The sequence below is a fragment of the Lissotriton vulgaris genome, chromosome 3_1 (genome assembly GCF_964263255.1).
Source record: "Lissotriton vulgaris chromosome 3_1, aLisVul1.2, whole genome shotgun sequence".
NCBI lineage: Eukaryota > Metazoa > Chordata > Amphibia > Caudata > Salamandridae > Lissotriton > Lissotriton vulgaris.
Window position 1 is genome coordinate 2,022,077,996 of NC_141689.1, and position 17,006 is coordinate 2,022,095,001.

The 17,006-nt window shown below is 42.8% G+C and overlaps 1 protein-coding gene across 29 annotated transcripts in view; it reads right to left on the bottom strand.

Annotated features, from left to right (window-relative positions):
- Positions 1 to 17,006, bottom strand: part of LOC147728754 (sorbin and SH3 domain-containing protein 2-like) — a 643,768-nt gene that overhangs the window by 232,163 nt on the left and 394,599 nt on the right. For all 29 annotated transcript variants that reach the window (XM_086962533.1, XM_086962510.1, XM_086962511.1 and 26 more), the window contains 2 exons: positions 11,861 to 11,927; positions 2,485 to 2,529 (listed from right to left, as the gene is read on the bottom strand). In XM_086962533.1, coding sequence (XP_086818659.1) covers positions 2,485 to 2,529; positions 11,861 to 11,927 — 112 coding nt within the window. The remainder of the gene's footprint in view (positions 1 to 2,484; positions 2,530 to 11,860; positions 11,928 to 17,006) is intronic.

Genomic DNA, 17,006 nt, shown 5'->3' on the forward strand with positions numbered 1-17,006 from the left:
TGTAATTATAAATTAGGAAAGTAATAAGCTGATTTGCTAACATTTTAGTCGCTAGACTTTGGTCAAACTGCACGGTTACAAAAATAAGGTGGAGGTAGAAGACATATTGCAATGCCTGAATTACTTATTGGTAATATTCGTTACTCCAAGCCTTTTTCTTCCTCATCACAGATTGCACAAGTGAGGGTAACTCGCCCCACCCAAACACAAGATGTTTCACAAGTATTTAAGACAGCCACGAGAAATACAAACATTACCCCTATATCTCTCGTCTCCTCACAGTTTGCTCAAGCGAGAACTTAACAAGTATGAGTGCCTAAAGTAACACATACAAGCCAAGGACACGCGTAAACACAGTTTGATGAGAAGAAAGAAAGTTCAGAAATAATAGACCACATCAAAACTCAGAGAATGACTGCCAGGAAGAGGAGGTCAAAAAGAGAACTGCTGCATTTAAGGATGCAGCAGAGGTATTACAATGTGACACAGCAGTGTTGGGCAAAGATTATATAGCAGATGTGCAAATGTAAACACTGGACAAAGCGTTATATTTGGGAGGAACACATCCCACAGGTGGACCTACCCAGGACTTCAAATGGATGAGGCACATCAGCCATGTCGTAGGCAGATCAAAAGCCGCGGCTCATGTAGGTAAGAGCGGTGGCGCAGAGGGAGGGATTTCGACAGACAATACATTAAATAAATAATGAGTTTTCCCTCGTCATCGTCTGTCAAAATCTCCCCCCCCCCCCACCAGGCCCCACTGCTCTTACCTGCACGGGCCGCGGCTGCAGAGCAAACTCAATCACCAAGGCCTCTAGCCAAAACATCAAGTCCAAAAGAGAGAAGCTAGGTACTGAACACATGAACGTCCCAGTGCGAGCCAGATAAATATACAGGTCTTCAATAACAACAGACTTAGGCTCAAACTCTTTCGGGTCAGACACTTCCGCCACCAAAGTCAGCAGCATGATAGCATGAGACCATTGAAATTGACATTTGAGGACAGATGGTAAAGGATTGAAACATAGAAAAGGCTCATAAAAGAAGAGTCTCCAGCTCACTGAAATGCCTGAATAAAGTGATTTCCATTAAAGTTGTCATACGGACACAATATTCCAAAAGGATTTCCATAAGATACAGAGAGTGACTCTCCGGGTGTAAAGAGAGGAATAAGTCAGACCCAACACAAACTCATCCCTCGTGAATTCCACCATATGCTAGGCAGCACAGGAGTATATATATAATTCTGTCACTCTAGTGGAAGGCAATTGGATTGCTGCAAACCTCCCACAGCCTCCGGTGACTCTCCCAAACACAGCAAGCCTAACAGTTCAGTTTCATTCTGAGTAACTGCTAACAGACAGCTATTACTAGCACAGGCAACATGGAGCCACCAGCTGCCTCCTTTTTTTCTGATGAACCCTAAGAAGAGGGAGAAAAAGAGGAAATGCCAATAACAGCTTTTGTAGCCTATGGAACACGAGACCCTGATCTTTACAGTTCAGTAGTTTAAATGCAAAGAGCAGTGTAATCTGTCTGTAAGTAAATAGATTCACTCAGACAAGCCTGAGAAGGTCCACAATGAAGGGTTATGTATACAAACAGTTTAATTAATTTAAATATTTCTTTTAAAATCTAATGTTGCATTTAGTTGTAAATTAAAAAGGGTTTAAAACAAATAAATGAACTATTAAAAAAAATCAATGTATGTTTTAAACATTTAATTCATTTTACAATACTTCCCATGTGTTGTTCTTGAAGTCCTTCCCTCCATACATTTCTATGGAATGGTGTTGCAGTTACAGTGGTTGGCCATGTGTGGTGCTGGACTAACTCCAGATCTGAGCTGGAGATCATTTACTGCTGTTTTGAGTCCCTTTTGGTTCTAGTAATGTTAGAAGTGCAGAATGTGAATAACAATGGGTTTAATCTTTGGAGGGTGGGTGCATGTCCCTCCCCAACCTCTCCCTAGCCCTCCCTGAACCCCTTCTTGCCTTCCTTCTCCGTAAATTCCTCCCATTTAGCAGTAAGTATTCCCCATTTTACAGCTATTCCTCCATCCCGCTCGTATTTCCTACTAAAACATAGGCAGACATGTGCGGTGATCTCAACACTCAGGGCGGAGATTTCCACAAAAAATACATGGTAGAAGTGGAAGCAGAGACCTCCCCAAGTAGGTTCCTAAATATTATTTTGCAATTTGCAAGTAGTATTATTGCAGTAATACAAAACATACTACAGAATGCAGTTTGTGAATAGGCCCCAGAGTCTGGATTCCAAAGACGGGAACTTGCTGAACTTGAGGTTTCAGGTGAAACTTTGCCAATGCAGCTACTAAGAACCAGAACGCCATGTTCTTCTGAAACTGTAACCACTATAATGTGGCCGCAGAAAGCGTCACAAGCCAATAATGTATACAAATCAACTTCACAAAAAAAATCTAAAGAATATGCCAAAAACAAAAAGGTACATATTTCTTACCAGTATTATATGAATAGGCAGTGTTGGAGAGATCTGTTTCATCATCTGTAAAAAATGTATAGGAAAGTCAAATTACAGTCCATTTCTACTCAGTGGTTCATAGAAACGATTCCTGAGACTCAGTGTAGAGCTGCACCTTTAACAAGCTGAGGATTTGGACTATTATACTTTACCAAATATTTCCTGCTGTGAGATCTGTAGGTAATTTTGAGCAGTAATTTGCCAATGCCTCTATTAAGTAGGAACTTGTCCATGCTTTTTCCATATCTATTGCCAATTACTTACAAGATGCTGCTAAAATCAAGCAGTCACAACATCAATAGGTCTTCGCGTGTGCATGCATCATCATCATGCATATGACATGATGCAGTCACCATTTTTATTAAACGGTCAAAGATGGCAGATGCCAATGGTGGAGTGGTAAACACAAAACAAATAATGAAATAATTGTGAGGGAAAGCACGTTTTAAGGAGCACCATGCAGCACATTGCAGCTGCTGGGCAGTTCCCCAAAAATATATTTAAAAAAAGGATGCAACAGAAGAGTTGGGGGAGCAACTACAGAATAGGCGGGGGTGGAGGAAATCTAAACGTTGGTGAAGAGGGATGAGCAAGGGGGGAGCAATGGAGAAGCTTGGTGGTGGTAAAAAAAAAGCAAAAGCCTAGCTGAGCGGTGGCGGCAATAGGTGCTTTGGGACGGTGTGGTGGAGTTAAAACATAATTGTAAAAGAAGCTGGACAATGTTGGTTGGGGTAACAGACAAACTGAGGAAGGGGAAGAGCACCACAGAACTGGAGGGAATTTGAGGAAGGAAGGCTGAATGTGAACAGTGGAAGCATAAAAGTCAGCCAATCAAAAAGATGTTAAATAAGCTATAAGTCAACCAATCAAAAGGATATTAAATAGGCTATACTTCAGGGGAGGAACAAACACAACAAGAGTAAGGAAAGTAAGTAAAGCTATTGAATAAAGGCAAACAAATGAGAGTGGTAAGTAAGCCAACTAAAGTAAGCAATGAGCTGCCCCAAAGTCCACTGTAAGAATTTGTATTGTCCACAATGGGTCTTTCATGATGGAAACATTAAAGCTGTCTTTAGGCGAGACTAAAAAAGAAGCTGCTAATCGAGCAGACATACTCTGGGATCAAATCTCAAGCATGAAGTGAACTTTGCATTCAAACATACATTGCGAATAAAAAAAGTGAACAATATTCCCATAAAAGTGATGCATATTTGCATGATATACGTATGTAGTGTGTGCGCACAATACATACTCAAAATTCAAACTCAGTCTGCACAGGTGGGTGTCTCCAGTGTGCGTCACAGAAGTGGCCAGAGGAATGTAATGCAAATGTTATCATTCATGAAGTAGTAACTTTTCGAATATGCCTAAACATATTCTCATTCACTTCTCACAATCACCTGGCCACACAACTAACACCCAGAATTGTTTAGAGAAAATGTGGGGAGTGGACTACTTAGTTTAGTTTTGGAAGGATTTGTGTAGTAAAGGTTCCATGCATATCAAAGCCATTTGTAATATAAACATATGGTACAGGAATAGAAAAATGAAGTCCCACAGCTTTCCGAATACTAAACATGTGTAATATACTCAATGCATGGATTTAAACTCTCAAAAATAGGAAAATGGGCAATGTTACGCATTATGCAGTAGTCTCAAGGGAATATTTGTAGCAGCCAAATACCTCTAATTAAAAATATGTAATAGTTTAATTTAACATTGAATACGTTGCACATCTAAACCTTCACTGGGCCAAGCTACCAAAGGATGAGCACAGGTAAACTTTGGTGTGTTCTACACTTACACTGTCTAGAGCGTGGGTCCCTACTTGGACAGGGTGTTTACCTCTGCCAACTAGAGACCCCATTGCTAACAAAAAAGCTTTACAATTATAGGACTTAAAAATAGAAAAGCATGGTGGTAGTCGCAAGCCTCTAGTCCTAAAATGTTAATCATTCATAAGGTATTCTACAATATAAAGCTAAGGAAGGATAGTTGTTCCCTGATTAACAGTCTAGTTCAGTGGCATAACGAAACTTGAGGGGGCCCCCCCTGCAAGATACGTCGAGGGGCCCCCGCTCTGGACTTAATCAAGAGCTCTCAGGCCAGAGTAATGTCCCCCTGCAGCTTGGAGGCCCTCCCGTACTGTGGGGGCTACGGGCCTATGTTACGCCACTGGTCCAGTTCAGGTAATACATGGTGCTACTGAACACAGTAGGATCTTAAATGGTAGAATACAGACATTTTAGACCTTAGAATAGTTTGTTTGGTCCATTGGTGTGAGCCACTTAGGGTCAACAGTCGTAAGTTCAGTAGACTTTATTCTACTTGAGGTATAGGTGGTTTGCACAGGTGGGTTCTACGTGTGGACTAGGGGATGCATGCAGGTCAGTTATTCTCTGGCAAAGCAATTACTGCCATATATGATGCGGGCTTCTGAATAAACACTGTTCTTTCTATGAAAGTGCTGGTGTTTACTTCACAAGACATAATCAAATATATCTGGATCCCAGAGTGCAGAAAAGGTAAGTACTGCACATTTGCAAAGACCAGCAGGGTCGAGGGCACTAATGTGGCATGAGGACACTTTGGTCATACCTAGGATGAATCTGCCAATATCAGGGACAGTGAAAAAAGGGGCTTCCAATTTGACATAGAAGTTAATTGGTGGTTCAAAAGAGCAAGCTCACCAGGACATTTTCCGCTTTGGGGGTCTTTGGGCATTCTCATTGTTGCTCTAGTTCTCCCTTCTCTCTGGTGAGGGGTCCTTGCAGAAGTGGAAGGTATTCTGATTTGCTTCATTGGCAACCTTGAGCTAGTTAGGGGTCTCATCTTGCACAACACTTCCAGGCAACAGCCAAGGATGTTGTCCACGCCTAATGAGGATATGCAGAAAGTAGCTATGATTCCGGAAGCACTGACAGGTGCTCACAGATCCTGTATGGTTTAGCTCTTCAGTCCAGCTCACATTCCCAATTTGTGGCATTTCAGCAGCATCCCACTACAATTCAGGTAATTGGCTTTGCTCAAATGTTTGAGAATCTGCTATTCAGGTTTGAAGTCCTTTATTCTCCTTTGTCTTACAGCGCTGGGATGCTTAAGAGTAGCCATGCGCTATAGAAGAAGGTATTCATTCTGCTGTCTTAGAGTGTCAAATGTTATCAAGGGTCAAAGTGATGAATTTTAAACACCAAGCTGGACAGAAGAACAATTTCTCATAAGGAGTTTTGTTGTTGTTATTGCTGTGTAGATTTGACAGACTCTCCTCAGTTTAATCTGAATGAGTGTAAAGGCTTGTATATTACCCTAGACAGGACAGCAGGGAGAATGACTAGGCGATCAATCAGTGGGGATACCAAGGTAACTTCTGGCAGCCATTATGTCCCTCCATACTGGTACATGGGTCCCCACTAAGCTAACACAGTCACACCCAACTGCCAAGATCTATACGAACAAAGGGTTAAAACAGGGCTGTGTGATTACGCCAACGCTGTTTAACCTATACACCGCGGACCTGGGAGCTGCACTCTCAAAAACTAATATTTTTCCACCTAAATTGGGTCCCCTTAGAATATCTATTATGCAATATGCGGACGACCTTGCCATCCTGGACCAAAACAGAGTAGGCATGAAAAGGGCATTGGAGACTCTTCATTTATACAACTCAGAAAATAATCTCCAAACTAATGCAAATAAAACCAAGGTATTGGTCTTTGGACATAAACTAAAAATATCCCTGCTGGGCTGGAACATCGGACCACTAAGAATTGCAACTGCAAATAAGTATACCTATTTGGGTGTACAATTCTTAGATACCGGCAGAACAACATCCCAGGCCAAATCATTGGAGACAAAATCTGCTAAGGTCACACATGCCCTATTCAAAATACACCAGAAGCTTGTGAGCCATTCAACTGAGGGTATCCGAAGAGTAATACAAGCCAAGCTATTTTCAACAATCAGCTATGGCCATCTGGCATTCCCGGGCGTATTGTCCGATAAATTGGAGCACCTACATATCATGGCTTTTAGGAAAATGATTAGGCTACCATTCTCGACAAGGCGTACACTGATCAGACTTGAGTTTAATTTAACATCAATGACATAGCATGTAAAAAAGACATACTGAAGCTGTACCACTGTGTGAACAAGGCTAGCCGGGGTACCCTAAGGGAAGCACTCCAAATACTATTCACGGATCAAACCAGTCGATGGGCTAGGTACCTTGCTTCAGCTAATAAAACACTATGCCTGACAGCTGATCATACGATATTAAATCTGTCAACAGTTAGCCTAAAAAACCTGTGAAAAAAGATCATCTCAAGGCACCAGGACATAGATACGATCAGAGTTATCCGTGGCGCAGAGGGCCTTGCAAACTCACATGAAGCGACACCGTGCCAACCATACCTGAAAGCCGGCCTGGGTAGATCTGCTCTTCGGCAAACATCCTTTACAACGCATCTTTTACCACGCAGTGCTTTTACATCGCAACTTCTACAACGCAAACCATTACAATGCATTGTGCTGGGGGGCGCTCTAGGATAGGGAATAGATTTAATTTACTATCCAACACCTTCCCTACTATCCACGGGGACTGGAGTTGGAATAGTAAATTAAACTATTCACTATCCAGCACCCCTCAACACTATGCGTTGTAAAGGCATGCGTTGTAAAACTTGCGATGTAAAAGCATGCGATGTAAAAGCATGCGTTGTGATGTCATACATCCATGCTCTTCAAAATGTCTTGAAGACCAGGCAACTAACTCTGCCAATAAAGGACTATAGGGCACATTGGTCAACCATACCAACTAGAAATAGAGGATGTCAACTGTGTCAATACCACACAGAATCAGCAGAGCATGTCATCTGCTGTTGTCCAGCGTTGGTAAGTCCAAGGTGCAAATACTTAAGGGCAATGTTCAATCTAAATAAAGTAAGAACATGCAAGGAGGCCTTAACGAACATATATACCACAACAGTACCAATGGAGCTGGCACGTGACGGGAAGTTTTTTGCCACTGCTGGAAAGATCTTATGTCAAACGCAAAGTATAAAAAATAACAGCATGATAACAATCCACATGCCAACCGTCGATGAGCATCTATAGCATCAATAGTGACCCGTTGCTAATTCCAATGGTCAAGAACGTTGCCACTCTCGTTGAGCAAACAATAAATAAAGCATCTTTGGGCCATCAGTGATTTGGTACCAAGCCTGATAAGTTAAGATGAACTGACACTAGGGCACTGACTGTCCAACCCGATGTATATGTCTATGCTTTTTTTTTCTTCTCTTTTAAATCCCTCTGCACTTTCAATGCTTGTAAATGCTTTTCTTTTATCAATTTACTGTTTTAGCCATGATCATAATATGCATTGCTTTTGTAAATGATTTTAGGTAATCATACAATAAAGTATTCATTCAGACTAGGCGATCAACATATGGCAGAATTATCCACAGTGTTCTCCCTGAGCCTGAAAGGTGTCATGGCTAGTTGCCCAGAGGATAGGAGGTCTTCCTCAGCACATAAACTACCTGCTTTCATAATAATTTCAAAGACCGTGTCACACACACCACCCTGTTCAACAGGGCACACTTCAACCCATGTTCAAAATACATCCACATGCTAAGGATGAAGGTGCAGGGTACAGGGTACAGGTCTACAGGACTTTATATGAAGGGTCAGTGCCTGGGCAACAGGCAGGCTGTACCCAAAAATTGGCTGCGACTTCCCAGCACTCACACAAGATGGGGGGTCCTTACCCCAGCACTTAAGGGCTCTATTTAGGAGTGTTGGCACTTGTGTTTGATATACCACTGAGATTAGGGGCCAAAGAAATTACCCAAAAATGTAACAAAGGTTTCAGGAACAATTGAAAAGACAGCAGGATGGGACATCTGGTACAAACAGACATGGATATTCATCCCTGCATAACAGAGAAAAACACACTAGCTATTCAGACGTTTGAAAAGGAAAAGGGAGTGGGGTGGGGGGTCATTCAATAGTCCTTGTTGAACAGCTTTGTGACGTCTGTTACTCTAGATAAAGACCCCCAATCGACTAGCATTGAACATATCTTTGGTAGCATTTATTGTAATTATGACTAAAGTATTCAGCGTTACTAGACAGCATTACATTAGTAGTTCTCGTCAACCCTTATGAAAATGCATGTGTGGTGCAACTACAAAAATTCTAACATAAACATTTGTCTCTTGGGTTGAGTTAACAGTGTTTGATCATATCTCAGCCAGTGTCAGTGCCTTGTCATGGGGGTATCAAAATCTCTGTGTTGATCAATCATATCCTTTGAATACCCATTCCTGCTACAAGCCTGCCACAATGGCTGCTATAGGGTGTCTTTCATCGATTAACCGCCGTTTGACAATCTGAGTATTGCTACGGCAGGTCACTTTCTGCGTCTACCCTTAGAAAGACTAAGTGTATCATATCCCATAGCCCGAGATATGCGAGGCTTCCTGGATCACTGGCTGTCTCCTTGAGGAATGAGACATTGATGATACTTGCATTGATATAGCGTGCATCGTGGATCCTAGAAACACTTTTGAGTGATCAGTAGACACTGATTGTTAGATTTTGGGGTCTCTGGTTGGCACAGGTAGGTACTTGTGACAAATAGGGACCCTCTCCTCTAGTCAGGGAAAGGGGATTACACACCTAAAATAACCCCTGCTCACCCTCTAGGTTGTGTGGTGCGAGCAGTCAAGACGTATTTCAGAGGCGTTGTAAGTTAAGCCGTTGTGACCACATACAGTAACCCAGTGACAACACTACAAAGGGACACCACACAGGTTTTATATAAAAAATAAGTAGACTGTATATAGAGTTACCACAAGACCATACACGACAAAAATACAAGCTATGATTACTTTAAGATGGTAGATTCCATGTTCTCTGAGCCTGTTAGGATTATAAAATGTAACAATTCTAACAGCCCATTCTGGCCTATGGAGAACAGGTAGCCTTGCAATAGTGAAAAACGAGAATGGCTGTAATTCACTATTAGGACATGCCACACACACTTCAGGGCTTGTCCTACCTTATACTTACAATGCATCCTGCCCTTGGGTCTACTATAGGGGTGACTGATATGAAGAAAAGGGAAAGTTTAGGAACTGACAAGTGGGTGCACTTGCCCAGTCAGCATGACAGTACCAGACTGCACGCAGGCTCTGCAATGGCAGACCATAGACACATTTTACAAGGCTGCTTCTGTGGATGGCACAACCAGTGCTGCAGGTCCACCAGCAGCATTTGAATTACACAGCCTGGCACACTCAGTGCACTAGACTAGGGTCTGACAAGTAAACCAAAATAGCCAACATGGAATCACTAATCCATACATCAATTTACAATAGGAACCACTTGCACTGTGGCACTGAATAGCAGTGGCCCAGTGCCCAAAGCATCTAACACCAGCAAAAATACATGAGGCAACAGCAAAAATGGAAGGGAGACCCATGTCACTGGTGCCAGGTCTAACACTGATGTTAACCTGACAGATAATGTCAATGATACCTGAGGTATAAATTACTTATCTCAATCCTAATATAATCAATTACATAGAGATCTTTGACGTAAGTGTGAGTGCAAAGAGACTTCTGCATAAGTACTATCAGGTGCTACTAGGTAGATTTAAATGCCACTGCATGTTACTTTCCCATTGACTAAGGCCATTGGGTACATTTTTCGCTTCTTCAACGGAACAGCCCAACTAAAAGTGTCATGTCTGCCTACAATCAGAAAACAATGATTTGATATTATAATCAGACCATATAAAGAGTGTGATGGCTGCTGCATTGTTTTTCTCTTGGCAACTACTGAGCAAAAGAAACACACAACATACTTTTTTAGTCTGAGGCACAGTAGAAACACACCAATGAATGTAATCATATGCGGTGTAGACATTTAGTTGTAATCTTCTATGTTAATTATGGAGTGTGGAGCACTGTGCCTAGTGCGTTCCACATTCCTATCAGGCTGGAATAGTTCCACTCTTTGGTAGTTACTGATCGACCAGCCAGAGGGAGAGCCACAAGTTTCTACTCGGATGAACTTCACCTAATAAACAAGGTATTTCTTATTACAAACTCTCACCATTGAAGTATTTTTGTACTTACCACACGTTTCACATGAACATATGCCACAGGATATCTTCAGGGCCATGAAGCTAGGGAAGGAAGACCAATGCCTTGCCAGTCAAGATGATAATGCTCATGGGCACAGGAGCATTCAGTCACTCCTCTTTGGGGTTTATTACTAATTGGTTACATTTTTACAATCAGGGACAAATCGGAATTATATGTATCTAATATATGCTCCCTCTGCTCTCAACCCTAAAAACCGTTGCCTTTTATATGCTGTTTCTGCCCACATTACCTGCAGTTAATGACTTGGGCCTTTGCCATACATATTGATCTTTCCCTGTATAAATTACCTTCAAATTTAAAGGGATCTCAGTAAAATTGTTAGCTCTCACCCAATCTCCATTACCCAGCCTTTCGCATAACATATTTATATCAGAGCTGTGTGTTGCCCATGCAGGAAGCGCACGCTTGCGATGAGTCACTTGGCTCCTGTCCTACGAAGTCTGATGTGCCAACAAGACCAGTCAATATTGCATCTAAATCAGCTTTTGCATTTGAGGGAGTGTAATCCTTCATCCGTTGCCTTGGTAGTATTGTAAATGTAAATGTAAATGTAGGTGTACTTATATAGCGCAACCTGTCACCCAAAGGGCATCCTGGCGCTTGCTTAGGGAACCCGTCCTGGTATTCCCATGTGAGAGGCCCCGGCAGGGTGTCCACAGGGTGAAAGCCAGGCATCCCGCCGCAAGGGGCTGTTGTGGAGATTAAGCAAGCTATTGCCCAGAGTTGCAGAGTGAGACCCCGTGAGTCGAGTAGGCACCGGAGCGAGAATTGTCGAGGCCGTGGAATTTTTGAGCCCGAGACCCGCTGAGGCGGGGAACCGAACCCTGGTCCACGGTCGATCCCAGCATCCGGGTCTGCCGCCTCTAACCACTAAGCCACACTTCTCCACTGGACTACGTCGCTACACCTTTCGTTTACTTGCAGCCTGTTTGAAAGTAAGACCGTAAAACTAGGTTTACTGCTTGATTCTTTTGGGGAACCTGCACTGAAAGAAGGAATTTGCTTTTTCACATTTTTCAGCCCTGTCAAAGGTTTTGCTGCGTAAAGCAGCCAGGGCCTTATTACCCTCTTGTTGGACCGGACCGGTCCTAGGCCTTGTGCACTGATCCAGGTAAAATCATCACATTAAGGATGTTAATAACAAACTACAGAGCAGTACCATAGAGAAAAGGAACACTCACCAGCCTTGTGGACCATGTGGATCTGCTTGAACATCGTCTTGTACCAGTCCTTGGGCCGGTCAACTGTCTGCATGTAAAATAAGAAGAAAGGTGAAGAGAATGGCGTGGGCATCACAGCTTCCAACATTAAGAGCTTGTATACACACAGCAGGCCTAGAAGGGCCGCCCCAGTGGGTAAAGCATGCACTTGTGTCTAACCCAATTGCCAACAACTACCTACTTGGCTTTGCCAGCCACAGGCTTGTGATACAGTGGGTTAGGAGACCCAGAATTAAAGAAAGAAAGCGCAGTGCCACTCAGAGCTAGGGGAGCTTGCAGAAGCACAGCTGGTTTTCCTGTTCATCTTGGAGGAGCCCTCCATTGTCCTTCCCAGCCCCTTACACCCTTAGCTGCGAAATCCTGATTGAAACACGCTAATAAAAAAAATCTATTACATAATAAAAAAGGTTTTTTTAAAACATTGATGTATACTGTCAACTGTGCTCCTTGCAGACAGCTAGAGGAAGGGCGCCATTTTGAGTAGAAGCTGAGAGATAACTGATACAGTAACAGACTTGTGGAAGTAACATAGTACTGACTGATCCGTATCCATGGCAACCGACCAAGTTGTGACTCGGGGACACAGAAGCAAAGGTTCTCACTGGGTCGCAGTACCTACCTGCATCCTTCAATGGTGTGCCAGGGCTGTTCTCTAACTGCAGGAACTCTCCCCTAAGAAGTGCACTCAGTACTGACAGGGCAGTGCCTGCTGGGTTAAAGCTCTGCTCTTGAGCTGACGTCTTTCTTAAAGGTGAAACTGTTTTTATCCAATACATAAATGCGCAACCAACCTGCTCGACAAGTTCTCTTAATTAGGAATGCAGCGCTTCCCATTGGAATGTTTACCTTCCTGATTTTTATTGTTTGCCCTTTCGCTGTGGAATGCAGACATTCTGAATACAATGTTCTTCACATTCTGGGATGACTCGTCATGTTTGCCCTCTTTGACTGTATATCATATTATGAATGTTTGTCGTGCGCTCAGAAACGACCCGGATAATTAATCTAGAACAGCGGCCAAAGCGAGCAGGCACTCTCCTAACGCTCTAAACCAAGGCCCCTGGACAACCACGTAGGGCGGCAGCCAGCAGGAGGCGCCATGACAGCATTCCCATCGTTTGATTAGTCTGCAATGGCCGTTCTGCTTTGAGAAAAGGTTTTTTTTTCAAGTACTGTCACGATTGAGCGAAGAGATAGCAATTGAGATTGGAGTCTCCATACGCGATTGGAAATACTGTGTTGATTGGGCAGGAACTTTACTTATTGGAACTAGCGTGAGGTGCGGAACTTGGGGTTCGCCGTTGCTATTTTTGACATTGTTTTATCATGGTTGTACAAGTGGGTGAATGCAAGAATGAGTAAGTGGCTGGTAGGGATGCATGCATGCAACAATGAGTGACAGAGTGTGTGGATAATGACTCATTGAATGCCTAAACCCTTCAATGATGAAGAGGCTATTTCATTTATAAATTCAACATTTTGGCATTGCCAATGCTTGTTTGATGATGTTTCCCATGTAATTGTTTTTTGAATGAATGTAGTGTCCATGAGAACATGTCCCAAGGAAAGGCTGATCTTCTAGAGCGCTGTTATACACTACTGTTTACACCCGACACTCACCATGGTCATTGTCCACAAAAGGTTTTGTGGGTTCATGTTCGCCCTCACGTTTCACTACATCACTCCGTATAGGTGTCCATGTAGTTTGTAACACACCAAGGCATGTGATTACGCCACACGACACTCCAGGGCGTCTGAAAGCGCACAAAACATAGCACGGCTTCCGAGCTTCACATCGGCTGTGAAAAATCTGTGCAGTGCCTCTCCTTTTGTCATCTTGGAGGAGGGCACATTGTACAAGGTCAACACTGGTAGCTTTGTGTTGATGAAAATAGCAAGAAACACTCTTTGGTGCAACACAATCTGCATGGTTGAAACTGTGATATTTAGTCACACCAGACATTATCCCCTCTCCTAATTCGCCCTAATTAGTAGAACATGTCGACAATTAGACTGTGGGTTAACTGTGGTCCTCATGCATCTGGCCCTGTCAGCTGCCAAGCCACCAAACGCAGTCAAGCTTCCTCCATTGTAATTAAGCGCACTTATTACATCTCTTACATCTCAATGCAGAACCAGAAGGAAGGGAGCAGCCGGGCAGAGAGAAGAGCATCCCAGCAGAGCTAAGAGGATCACTCATCGTTTGAGGAAGCAGAACAGCATCTCCAAGTGCACGCAATTTCAGCAGGCCGTGTTTTCTCACAGTCGAACCTCCTAATGTGTTCCCAGAGTATGGGTCATGCTCGAGGTACTCCCTGATCAAACGCGTGTGTTGTGCACTGAGTTTTAGGGCTGTCTCAAGGCAGCTCTGCAGAGGGAAAGAGGCATTGGCCCCTGGCTTGGTCCTGGGTCAGCAACCACTGGCGAACACACTTGGCTGCTTCATTTGGCTTTCCTTGTGGTTGTACTTACATTATCTTTAAATTGTCTTCTCAGTCATAAACTCAAGCAGTATGCGCGCTACAACTGTGAGTGATTAATCCATTCTGCACAGGTGATTGGGGAATTCTGCACTGGTGTCTACTGATCGACCAGTGTCGAATCACTTTTGCCCGCCCTTGTCGATCAATATAAGAAAGACACTTTGACTAACTAGTGAAAGTGACATTTCACATTGGCTGGACACCGGAAAGGTATTTAGACAAAATATGAAGGAAAAAATATTGGGTGGACTAAGTTTCATGTCAAAAGCATCGAGGACAAAAATATTGTTAAGGTAAGTTTCTATAGGTCAGCAAAAGTTTACTATATATAGCTCTAGATATGTGTACCTTGACGATATATATATCTTCAAAATCATTGAAAAGCTTGGTGCAAAACGTCTTAGTCACCAGTGCAAAATCTTCCAGTCACCAGTGCAAAATCTTCCATTCACGTGTGCAATGCATGCTATTTGGCTTTATGATAAAAGGTTCACTTCTTACTGTCTTTGTCAGCATCCATAAAGCTGCATGCGTGCATTGGCCGCTTGAATGATATTCGGAATTAATTAGCATTTGGGATTTGTGACTTAAAAACCGTTTTTTGCAGTCATAATTCTAATTTACGATTCCAAAAACGTTTGTGTAGGAGACCGCCAGTTCATTAGTTTTAAGAGGGCGCACTGCATGGTTTGGTGGCTCCTAAGAGCGGTTTCTAGGAGTCATTTAGTTGAAGATATCGCTTATTACTGAGTTTTTGTTGGATTTAAACAGTTGTTTCCATGGGGATGCGTATAGGAATGAAACAATCTTTATCTCGCATTTGCTCATGCTGTCAGAAGAGGCAGGGGTGTGCCCGTTATGTCTGTGATTGTTTAGTAGTTTCACTGCTGAGGGCAGGACCTGTAGCAGGCTTTGCCTCATCTAACAGACACTACAGAGTCATGTTTCTTTTAACAGACATAGTCAGTGGTGCCCTCCCCTGCTCCTTTTCATCCCTTGCTTTCATTCTTTTCTTGCAGATATCAAGTGTTCCTCTTCGCCGATCACCCACCGGATGAATAGACAAGTAAGTGATCGAAAACAACGCTTCAGCGACTCAAATCATTGTCATGGAATAAACATTAAACGTTTCTGACAATATGAAGAAGGCAACAGTTCTCCTCATGTGAAAAAGCTCAGTAGAACAAGGATGCTTCCGAACGATATCTAAACAAATAAGAGTTTGATGTGCTTAGGTGAGCATAAATGGCCCACTTATAAGTTTCAGACTCCTAGTCACAGAATCCGAAAAAGCAGAATTTTACAGTGTTTGGCAAAAAATCTAAAAAGCTGTCCCATTTTCCTTCACCGTAGGTTTAGTGTTACAGATGGGAAAATATAATTATTTGGGAAGTGGAGGCGGGTAAACATGAAAAATGTATGAAAAATGCCACAACTTCCATCCAAGTTTGGTGGCATTGTCCATTTCAACCCTAGGAATATTTACAAAGTTACTCCCAATAATGCCCGCAGTAACTATCTTTCCAGGATGGGATTAGGAAAGAACATCCCCAAAATGAATAAGGGTGGAGTGGAAGAGCTCCTCTGTAGGGAAACCTATCCAGTTGGAGGAAAATAAATAGGTAACAATGCACAAATGTACATTTCTACCCTACTTAGGTGGACAGTTGCCTGACTACAGAAGAAAAGGAGCAGTCCTCGAGGTATAGTATCAGAATTAATAGAAATTGGAACAAAAGTATCTTTTGACAGAAATATGATGTCCTCAATATTGTGTACAAAACAATCACTCCATTGAATTTATGCACTTATGGCCCCTCATTAGAGACCCCAGCTAAAGGTGAGGACCCATGTTTGACCTGGCATCATTGGCATGCGTTTCCCCTGTATTTTTGCCTTTGCCTCCTGTGTTTTTGCTGTGTGTTGCACTTCAGTTTGCTGGTCTAGATGCTTTGGCCATTTTGCCACTGCTGTTCAGTGCCAAAGTGCAAGTGCTCCCTTTGTAAATTATTGTTATGGATTGTTGATCTCATGATTGTCTTATTTGATTTACTAGTCAGTCCCTAGTACAGTGCACGGAGTGTGCCCAGTGCCTGTTAATCAAATGCTACTAGTGGGCATGCAGCAATGATTGTGCCACCCACATAAGCAGCCTGTAAATGTAACTCAGGACTGCCATTACAGAGCCTGTGTGCAGTCCGGTACTGCCATGTCGACTTGGCAAGTGCACCTCTTGCCAGGCCCTACCCTTCCCTTTTCTTACATGTTAGTTACCCTAAGGTAGGCCCAAGGTACCCGTGTGGGCAGGGTGCAGTGTATGTGAAAGGTAGGACATGCCCTGATGTATGTGGCATGTCCTAATAGTGAAATACTCTCCAGTTCGTTGTTCACTATTGAAAGGCTATCTGTCCCCATAGGATAGAATGGGTAGTTTGCTTATAACATCTTATAAGCATAACTACCCATGGGAACATGGAAAATAAAGTTTGATGTGCCTGAACTCAGCATGTTAAAATGCATCTCTTAGTGAGAATGATTTTTACATTCTGATTGAAAATACCACTTTTAGAAAGTAGGTATTTTCTTGCCAAACCATCCAGTGTGCCTCTGCTGGGGTTGTGTAT